At 34.4% G+C, this 11,136-nt stretch overlaps 1 protein-coding gene across 2 annotated transcripts in view; it reads left to right on the top strand.

The window, feature by feature from the left end:
- NAALAD2 (N-acetylated alpha-linked acidic dipeptidase 2) overlaps nucleotides 1–9,994 on the top strand; it is a 59,780-nt gene extending 49,786 nt beyond the window's left edge. For both annotated transcript variants that reach the window (XM_055320313.1, XM_055320315.1), the window contains one exon: nucleotides 4–9,994. In XM_055320313.1, coding sequence (XP_055176288.1) covers nucleotides 4–193 — 190 coding nt within the window. In that variant the 3' untranslated portion in view covers nucleotides 194–9,994. The remainder of the gene's footprint in view (nucleotides 1–3) is intronic.
- Nucleotides 9,995–11,136: the final 1,142 nt, after the last annotated feature.

Below are 11,136 nucleotides of genomic sequence, written 5' to 3' on the forward strand. Positions count from 1 at the left end.
TAGGCACATCATCTTTGCTCCAAGCAGTCACAACAAATATGCTGGAGAATCATTTCCTGGTATCTATGATGCTATGTTTGATATTGAAAATAAAGATGACCCTCGTTCAGCCTGGACAGAAGTAAAGAAACACATTTCGATTGCAGCCTTTACAATTCAAGCAGCAGCAGGAACTCTGACAGAAGCATTATAGTAGTAAGGCCTCAGCCAAGTGGCTAGCCACTGAAATTGTTACTGAAAGTCTTAGGATAAAATTGTTTTTTTGATAAATCTTGCTTTTCATGTCAGGTTTTGATTTTAGACTTCCATCCTGTCCAACTGTGAAGTTTTTTTGTCTCTTTAAAAAAAATTCATAACCTCCTCAGCGAAAACAAAACAACTTGTCACAGGGCAGAAAGACATAAAGAACCTGAAAATTCCCTAAAATGAAATACAGCAAGGAACTTGGAAAAAAGTTGTTTCTTACAAAGTTAAAAATACAGTTGACCCTTGAACAACATGGGTCTGAACTGCTCATGTCCACTTATACATGGATTTTTTTCTCCTGCAGTACACTATATATGCATTTACTCTTGATGATTTTAACATTTTTTCTCTAGTTTTATTGTAAGAATATAGCATACATGTACAAAGTGTGAGTTAATCAAACTTTGCTATTGGTAGGCTTCTGCTCAACAGTAGACTATGAGCTGTTAAAGTTTTAGGGAGTGAAGTTGTATGATGGATTGGCACCTCTAACCCTCACATTGTGCAAGGGTCAACTACAGTAACTTGCAAGTTATTGCTTCCTAAGTTATTTTGTTTTCATCCTCTTTAATCAATAGGTGATCGTTATGAACAAATGAATGAATGAACGTGGCAGTGTGATGTAACTAATCAGATGTTATTACATACAAAATGTCCTTGAACTATTTCCTAAAAACGTTTTCCCTTAGGAGTACTTTACCTATGAGATGTTTTATGTAAGCAACTTGGTAACCACAAAGCAAAAATCTAGTGATGAAATATATATATATAAAAAGGGAAGACTGAACAAATCATCATGGAAATTCACTTTACAAATAAAACAAACAGAATGCACACAGCAAGATGGCAGTAATTATGAATGGACTGAATTCACCAAGCAAAGCACAGAGTGGCTGGAAGAAAAAAAAAAAAAACTACACTGTGTAAAGGAAATTCATTTTGGCTCTTAAGACATACACAGGCTCAAAGTGTAGGAACAGAAGACGATATTCCATGGAGGTGGATACCAAAAAATAAATAAAACACAAAAGTGGGTGTGTAGCAATACTTAGCAATACATAGCCAGAGAAAATACACTTCAAGCCAAAAAACATTAACAAGCAACAGAGAAATCATATAATGATAAAATACATCAAGAAGAGAGAATACATACACCTCCAACATCAAAGCACCAGGATTAAAAAAATTCTCACATTTAAATGGAGAGATACTTCCTTAACAGGGGACTTTAATACTATTAGAATAAACATGTAGACAGAAAAGAAGGAAACACTGAAATTGAACCAAAACAACTTAGAAAGCAAAATGATTTAGCAGTTTTTTATAGAACATTCCATCCAAGAGCAGAATACACATTCTTCTCAAGTGCATATGAACGTTTTCTATGGCAGATCCTATAAGAGGGCACAAAATGAATCTCAGCAAATTTAAGATTGAAATCATACCATCTTTTCTGACCACAATGGTATTAATTAGAAATCAGTAAGAGGAAGCTACCAATATGTAGGAACTAAACACTTCTAAACAAGGAGTCAAAAAAATGGGAATGAACTATCTCATAACAAATGAAAATGGGAGTATAACACATCAGATCTTATGGGATACAGGAAAGTAAATGGGAGGAAAGAAATCACAAAAATCTCAAGCAACTTAATTGTATACTTCTAGTAAGAAAAAAAAGAACAAACCTAAAGGTAGCAGAAAATAAAATCAAAGCAGAACTCTATTTCAGGAAAAAACTATCAATAAAACTAAAAGCTAGTTCATCGAAAAGATAAAATTGACAAATTTTATTAACTAGATTCAGAGAAAGAAAATTAGAAATGAAAGATCTTACAACTGATACTACAAAAATACATAAGATTGTAAGATACCATTAGGAACTCTGTGCCAAAAATTAGATAAACTTGAAGAAATGGACAAATTTCTACAAACAACCTACCCAAGATTGAATGAAACACAAAGAGAAAATGTGAATATACCAGTAACGAGCAAGAGACTGAATCCATAAACCTCTTGTAGAAAATATAACCCAGGACAAGATGGCTTCATTGGCAAATTCTAACAAACTCTTAAATACTAATCTTTTTCAAACTCTTAAAATATTTGAGGTGTAGGAATCATTTCCAAACTCATCTTAAAAGGCCAGCATTATTTTGGTACCAAAGTCAAATAAGACCACAATAAAAAAGGGATGTCTTGGTGGCTCAGTCAGTTGAGAACCCAACTCCTGATTTTGGCTCCGGTCATGATCGCAGGGCTGAGAGATTCAGCTCTGCATCAAGCTCTGCATTGGATGTTGAGCCTGCTTAAGATCCTCTCCCTCTCCCTCTGCAACCCCCAGCCCCTTCTCACACGTGCATGCTGTCTCAAAACCAAAAAACAAAAAAGAACCATAGACCAGTATCTCTGATAAACATAGATGTAAAACATCTGAACAAAATATTGGCAAACCGAATTCAAGAACACAGAGATTAAAAACCGAGACTAAATAGGATTTTTCCCTTAGGATACAAGCAAGGATGGTTCAGCATATACAAATCAATACATGTCCTACTTCAGATTAATGAAATGGAAGATAAAAATCATGCATCTGACAAAATGCAACATCCTTTCATGATGAAAACTTTGGGAGACTGAGTATAGAAGCATAACACACTTCAGCATAACAAAGGCCATCTATGACAAACCCATAACTAACTTACTCAGTTGAGAAGAACTCAAAGTTTTCCCTTGCATCCAAATCAGGAAGGAAGAGGTCAAACTGTTCCATTTGCAGTTAATATACTTTACGTATGTAGAATCCCAAAGACACACAACCAAAAAAACCTGCTGGAACTAATCAGTGATTTCAGTAAAGTTGCAGGACAAAGTACAGAAATATAAATAAATCACATTCTTATATACTAAGGATAAAATATCTGAAAACGAAATAAAATTATCCCATTCACAGCATCAGAAACAATCTACTTAGCAATAAATTTAATCAAGGAAGTGAAAGATCTGTACAATGAAAACTCTAAGACTTTGCTGAAAGAAAATCAAGACACAAATGGAAAAGACATCTTACGTTCATGGATCAAAAACAATATTAAAATGTCCATATTACACGAAGCCATCTATAGATTTAATGCAACCCCCCTCAAAATACCAATGGCATTCTTTACGGGAATAGAAAAACGATCCTAAAATTTGTATGGAACCCCAAATAGCCAAAGTTATCTTGAGGGAAAAGAACTAAGCTGGAAGTATCCCATTTGATTTCAAACTATACTACCAAAACAGCACAGTGCCAACGCTAAAACAGGCATATAGACCAAGAGAACAGATTCCAAAACTAAACCCCTGCATATATAGGCCAACTAATATTTGACAAGGTAGCAAAGAACACCCAATGGGGAAAGGACAGTTTCTTCAACAGACAGGTGTTGGGAAAACTGGATAAACACAGAGCAATGAAATTATACTCTTCTATAGCTCACAAAAATTAACCTGAAATGGATCAGACATTAAACATAAGACCTGATACTATAAAACTAGAAGAAAACATAGGGAAAGCTCTTCAACAATGGTCATAGTAATATTTGAAATAGGACTCCAAAAGTGCAAACAAAAGCAAAAAAGTCAACAAAATGGGACTACATCAAAGTTAAAAGTTTTCACACAGCAAAAGAACAAAATAAAAAAGCAAGGTAGAGAAGAAAACTTCTGCTAATCATATATCTGATAAAGTGTTAATATCCAAGATATACAAAGAACTCCTAAACTGGATACAAAAAAAAAAAAAAAATCAAAGAATCCAAAAAATGGGCAGAATAACTTAACATTCTCTAAAGATATCCATCCATGTGGTCAACAGGTGCATGAAAATTAATCAGGAAAATGCAAATTAAAACCACAGTGAGACATCACCTTATGCCTAGTCAAATGGCTATCAACAGAAAAACCAAGGTGCGGCAAGGCTGTGGAGACAAGGAAGCCCTTGTGCACTGTTGGTAGGAATATAAAGGGAGCTCTTCTGTGCTGTTGGTAGGAATATAAACTGCTACAGCCACTATGGATAACAGTATGGAGGTTCCCTAAAAAAAGAACTATCACATGATGTAGTAATTCTACTTGTGACATTTATCCAAAGAAAATGAAAACACTAAATCAAAATGATATATGCACCCCATCTTCACTGCAGCACTATTTACAACAGCCAAGATATGAAAGAACCTGTGTCCACTGGCAGATAAAGGATTTTTTTCTTTTAAATATTTTATTTATTCATGAGAGAGACACAGAGAGGCAGAGGTAGAAGCAGGCTCCATGCAGAAAGCCCAATTTGGGACTCAATCCTGGGATCCGGAATCATGCCCTGAGCCAAAGGCAGACACTCAACTGCTGAGATACCCAGGCATCCCGACAGATAAATGGATTAAAGAAATGCAGTGTATATACACTGAGCAGTGTGTATTCACTCATGAATACATCCTAGTAGGATATACAGGATATCCTGTTTGTGACAACATGGATGGACTTAGGGGCACATTGTGCTAAGTGATATAAGTCAGATAAAGACAAGTGCTATATGCTGTCAATTGTATGTGGAATTTTGAATGACCAAAATTGTAGAATCAGAAAATAAAATGGTGATAACCACAGGACAAAGGTTGTGGGGTTCAGAGCAGATGTAGTTTAAAGGTACACATTTATAAGATGTAGTTAATACACCTTAGAAATATAATACCCAGTACAATGAATAAAAACATAAACTTGTATTATCATCATCAAACTTGCTAAGAGATTAGAACTTAATTACTCCAACCACCAAAAATAATTATGATTATGTAATAATTACATAATGCAATAGAGATGCCAATTATTGCTTCAATGGCAATCATATTACAATATATAAATGTATCAAATTAACATGTTGTATACCTTAACTTTCCTTGGAAGCAGAGGCCTCTGTGGTTGGTCAATTATCAAGAGCACAAAGGAAGTCACTAAAAAGTGTTTTTGTTAAATGAATTAAGCAAAGGGATGGCTACAATGCTAAAAATGCTCACAAACTTACATCTTATTAAAAATGTTAACAAAACTTGTAAACTGCATACCTACCAAACTCAGAACTTTTTGGAGAAAAACTATTAAGAAAGCTAAAATTCAGCTGGTCTCAAGATTATCTGGCAAAGCACAACATATGCAAAGTAAATCATCCATATAAGCTAGAGATCTCCCTTTGGAAGAAGGGCCCTATAATTTATAACTATAATTTTACATTTGGTTCTTGATTCATTAAACACTCTTTTAAGGTGGTTTTAAAAAAAGTCTTTCCCTCATAATTTCATGGAACATCTTCCCTAGCTTTTCACAATGAGAACTCATCCAGTTTTCACATAATTGAAGAATGAGTTTGTTTGCTTAACACACCAATAATTTTAATGTGCTGCTTTTCTTTCACCCCATTACAGTGACACTCTTTGCCTATGTACACAGTCAAGTATACAGAGATGCAGGAAAATTGTCCCAAAGTCCAGATGATAATAAGGCCAACTTACATGCACAAGTCTTTACATGACAAATTCATTGCTATGAGCCTGTCACTTTCATTCAGTCTTGTAACTCAATCCTTAATTTTTGTCAATTGCCCACCAGCCTTTAGAGGTCCTCATGAAGTATGTCAATGGCTCCACTGATTGGCACAAAAACTGAATACCCACTATCCTTTCATGATAATTTGGTCATATGATACTAACAAAAAAAAAAAAAAGACTAATTAAAAAATGGCAGTTACTATTTTAGGTTTAGGTGACTTTGGCAGTTACTATTTTAGGTTTAGGTGACTTAGATGCCTTTAGTGTCATGGTAAAGAGTTTAAGGATTTAGGAATCAAAGTCCCTCAATTTAAAATCTAATCTCAAAAAACTCTAATCTCACCATTTGCTACCTATGTGACCTGAGGCAATGTAGGTATTTTTCCTTTGCTTCTGCTTCTCTAGCAGTAAAACACAGATAATAGTATATAATCACATGGAGGTGACCAAAAACTAAGTAAGAGCATTTACACTCGAGTTGCTAAAAGCTCTTGAACAAAAAATTAGCTGTAGTTGGGTCTACCGTTTTTGAATTACTTGTAACTGATAACTAAATTCCCAAGCCTCAATTGCAAAATTTGTAAAGTCTTCTAACCTAATCAAGTGAATAGTGTTATTACTTTTCCTGATAGCTTTAAATTACGTGCCTGGAAAATTAAACTAGAATTCCATCTAATTGAGTACCTTTCAGTTCTAATTTTCATTATCTTGATACTGGCTTTCTGCTCCCTTAAATTTGTTCCTTCCTTTTGCCTCCAACCCCGGTTCTTCCTGCTGATAACTTAGGGCGTTTTATGGAGGTTGGGGAAGGTACTTGAAGGAATCCTTGAGTTATCAAAACCAGTCCAAGTCGGCCTCTACTATTAGGTCATCAGTCAGATCAGTATGTTATTAAAATCTTGCTTTCATTAGTAGGGAGCCTTTTAAAGCTTTACACACAATTGTAATTATAAGAAACCCATTAATTCTAATAAAGCCCATGTATTGAACATTTATAACTTGTAGATTTTATTTGTTGACACAATCTTTACATTTTCCTCCACCTTAAGAATATATCATGCCTAACTAAACTGTGTGATCACTGATGCTGACAGAATCAAGCAAGAGACAGTCTGGTGAATTTATGAATTTACGTTGTTTTGTCAACCCAGCAGCCTTCCTTCTCTGTCCTGGCAAAGAACTCTTCTTTCATAAAAGGGACTCATTACAGGTGGTTTCGGGGACACACAGTGCACATTCAGGGTGTAAGCCTGAACAATCCTTTATTTGACTTATCTCAGCACCTGTGTACTTCTACTTTATCATACTTCAGGGCAGGGTCTGTCATTGTTTTTCGAATTTTCATTGAGGTGCCCTCAAATGTTCAGAATGCTATCAATTCTGCATCCTCAAAGTTAGCTAAATAGAATTATTTACATTATTATTAACCTATGATTTCCAAATCCTGAGAGCCAGACAAGGCCTCACCATGAGCTTCAGAACTTAACCAATAGACTGGACTACTTCACCTGGATGTTATAAACATTCCTGGGAGTCAGCAGTCCTTTATGACAACCACTTTTCCATATCCAAAACCTTTTTCTACATTCCCTGTCTTGTTCACAAACCTAGGAGTTATCCAAAACCTTCATTCTCTAGTCCTTAAAACGTTTCAGTTCAAGATCCTAAGTCCCTTCATTTATCCCCTTCTCTTCCTACTGCTTTTGTTGCATTTCATGCCTTCATCCTATCTGGCCTTTTAACTACTTCCAATTACACCTTCGTATCAAACTGATTTTTCTAAATTAAAATGCAAGCCTTATTGCAAACATAGGGAACAACCTAAGTGAAGGCAAAAGGTGACTGAGTCTGTACAAGTCTTGAATAAGACTAAAGGCAAAAAACTCTAACAAACAAAATGCCCACTGTACTCGAGTTGATAAAATTTGTTCCCCGTGGGAAGTTAGTAATTCTGATACTGCTATACATGTGTACTGGAGCTGAACAATTAAGTAAATGGATGGCAGACGGAAGAATCCACATTTTCACTGCAGGAGTAAGTTACAGAGAAATGAGGAGGCCAGAGTGATGTACATGGTAACAGTTAGTGTTGGAGATATAAGTATGAATTCATGTTTAGCTTAATGTAGATACAAATGGTTACTTATAGAAATATTTATAGATATAAGTATAAACACAGGTTGATATATACATTTCCTTGCTATCAGCTAAGTGAGCCTAGAAGCAAAGACAAGTCTGTGGCTATGAATGTACACCTAATATCCAGATATTAGTTTCTAATACCATTCTTCAATAAACCAGGGATCTTTGGAGAAGTGGCTAACTGGAGGGAGCATCTTGAAGTAGCAGGAAAAAAGTACTAAACAAAAAACTAAAAAACCCCATAATGAGAGGATAGCAGTCTAACAGAAAAACACAGGAGCAATGGAATGGCTTTAAAAACCAAAGCTGGAACAATCTGAGAAACAAAACAATGTAATACTAGATTATAACTTGAAATAGGAAATAGAGTCCATAATGAAATAAAATATGAAGAGACAAATCTCCTATGCGCAGAAATTCTAAATAATGTAAATTTTCCACCCTTGAAATATAATTCCCCACTCCTATTTAAGCTTAGACTGCACATAGTGACTTCCTTCTAAACAAAAAGAATAGTAGTAACTTTACAGTTAAAAAAACCTGAAAAATACTAGTCAAATAATCCAAATGTTAAGACATGTTGACAGTATATACCCATGATACCACCAATGAGAATGACATTTTACGTCTGTGGTTTTCTTTCTCAATACACAGAGGTTCAACCCTAAGAAAATCAGCAGACAAATCCCAAGTGAGGGTCATCCTACAAAATACCTGACCAGTCAGTACTCCTCAAAACTGCCAGGGTTTTGAAGGAAATCTGAGAAACTGTAAAAACCAAGAGAAGCCCAAGAAGACATGATGACTAAATGTAATGTAGTATCCTAGATGGGATCCTGGAACAGAAAAAGACATTAGGTAAAAATTAAGTATGGACTTTAGTTAATAATAATGCATCAATATTGGTTCATTAATTCTAACAAATGTATCAAACTAATGTAAGATGTTAATTATAGGGGAAACTGAATGTAATATATGAGAACTCTGTACTATCTTCAATTTTTCTTTAAATCCAAAACTGTTCTAAAACAAAAAGTTAATTTAAAAGAAATTAAGTTGGTAAGAGGAAAAAAAAAAATGCCAGCCTAATCACACTTTCACGCTGCTAGTACAAACTTCATGGTATGTCATAAATTTTCTGCAAATTCTTGGGTCCCATTCCCAGAGTTTCTGATTTAGTAGGTCTGAGGCTGGGGACCGAGTTGGCATTTCAAATAAATTCTGAGATTGATCCTGCTGGTCTAAAAATGGTATTTTGATAGTCACTGGCCTCGCCTAGAAGATGGAAATCAAAACACACGATCCCTTGCTACCTATCCTATGTCTACAATCTCATCTGTCTTTCCTATGCAGGTATCTTTTGTTGTAGACACTTTATGTACTGCTGAAAGCAGGTCTCATACTAATGGGGAAACAAAGACCACAATCTAATGCTGTTTCATTACACATTTTTCTAACTGCAGAGAGGAATTCCTATCTATAAGCTACATACAAGATACATACCAAAAATGACAATGGAAACTTGTTTTTGAAACTGAGGATCCTGAAACTTCCTTGGAGGCTGTTGAGAGAAACTAGACATCTAAGAGTTGTCAAATCACAAATGACGAGTTTATAATCCAGCTATTCTTATAACTAAAATAACCAAAAGGACTGCATATTTTATTTTATGAACTTATTTCCTAAGAAAACATATGAAACTCAAAATTTATTCCTGGTGACCAAACATAGTGTTACCAAGTTTTTCTATGCTATTGCCAATGTTTTATGGAACCTATTAATTTAATTGACAGACACAAGCAGCACAGAGTAGCAGTTAAGAGCACAAAACACAAAGCCACGCTGCTGGAGCTAGGAATCTCTACTCTCTATAAACTCACTAGCTTTGACTTAGATGAGTTATTTAACCTATGAAATAAATCACTTTCCTCACCTGTAATATAGTGATAGCCTATCTCATAGAGTTACCATTAGGATACATTCATATTCATTAAAATCCTTAAAACACTGACTAGCCCATAACTTCAATTAGCAAAGTCTTAAAGATAATTTAACAATCGAATCATTTGGACAGTATACCTGCTTGGTCAAAAAGAAATGGAAACCAAATTATTTTGACACAATTTTTAATCAACATAAAAATGTTTAAGGTCAGAAGTTTTATTTCACTTTAATAGACATTGAAAGTGGCCTACTAAATTGGAAAACTAAGAAAGGTAATTAATTAGCATTTAATTAAAACATGCTCTTTAGAGAAACTGTTCTTGAAGGATTTCTTCAAAACTAAGAACTATATAAAAACTTAAAATCAAACAGTAACTATGCAGAAGAAAAACACTGCAAGCTCAGTACTTCAGAGATAATGCTACATGTATAAAGCCCCAGGCATCTACACCTAAATAAAAAAGGCAAGTCATGCAACTCCAGAAGAGTTTAAGTTGTAAGATACTTAGGCAGTAAAGAAGCAATCAGGTAAAAAAAAAAAAAAAAATCAACTTCCTATCAATTCAACAATTAAAATAAATGAAATACCTATTAACAAAACCAAAAAACAAGCTACACTTAGCTTGTATTTCAGAACTGAGGCCACAAAATTATATTATAGGCAAAAGATAAAAATAATAGCAAATATGAATGCCAAATCAAATTAATTTGCAAGGAAGGAAACCCCTAATAATGTTCTGACAACTTAAAAATAGCTGGTTTGTTAAAAAGAAAGAGTACATAATCATCTGCCCTAAAAACGGATACCAGAACTCATAAATGAGCTTTTAAAATGTTATTTATTGTGGGTGTCATGCAGTCTCAGGCTGAGGAATGGCTGACTTTTTTTTTTTTTTTTAAAGCAAGGAGTGGCAGAGCAATAACCCAAAGTCACCTTAAAATATCTGTAAGAACTCTGAAGATTTTCTTCACCTTTAAATGGTTAAAGATTGTCTGAAGAAAACCAAACAAGTTATACTTAATAAGAATTAGAATCTCTAGCATAAAATTATAAGAAAATTGATCACTAGTCCTTTGCTATTATATGGTTACAAGAATTTACATCACTGACCATATAAACAGATCTTTCTCTGGTAGGTTGATTTCAATTTGTATTTTCAATGGTTTAGAAATTATTAGCTAAAATAATTATAAGAAACTTAGGGTAAGTTTTAAGAACTTC

This window comes from Nyctereutes procyonoides, unplaced genomic scaffold (genome assembly GCF_905146905.1).
Source record: "Nyctereutes procyonoides isolate TBG_1078 unplaced genomic scaffold, NYPRO_anot_genome, whole genome shotgun sequence".
NCBI classification, from domain to species: domain Eukaryota; kingdom Metazoa; phylum Chordata; class Mammalia; order Carnivora; family Canidae; genus Nyctereutes; species Nyctereutes procyonoides.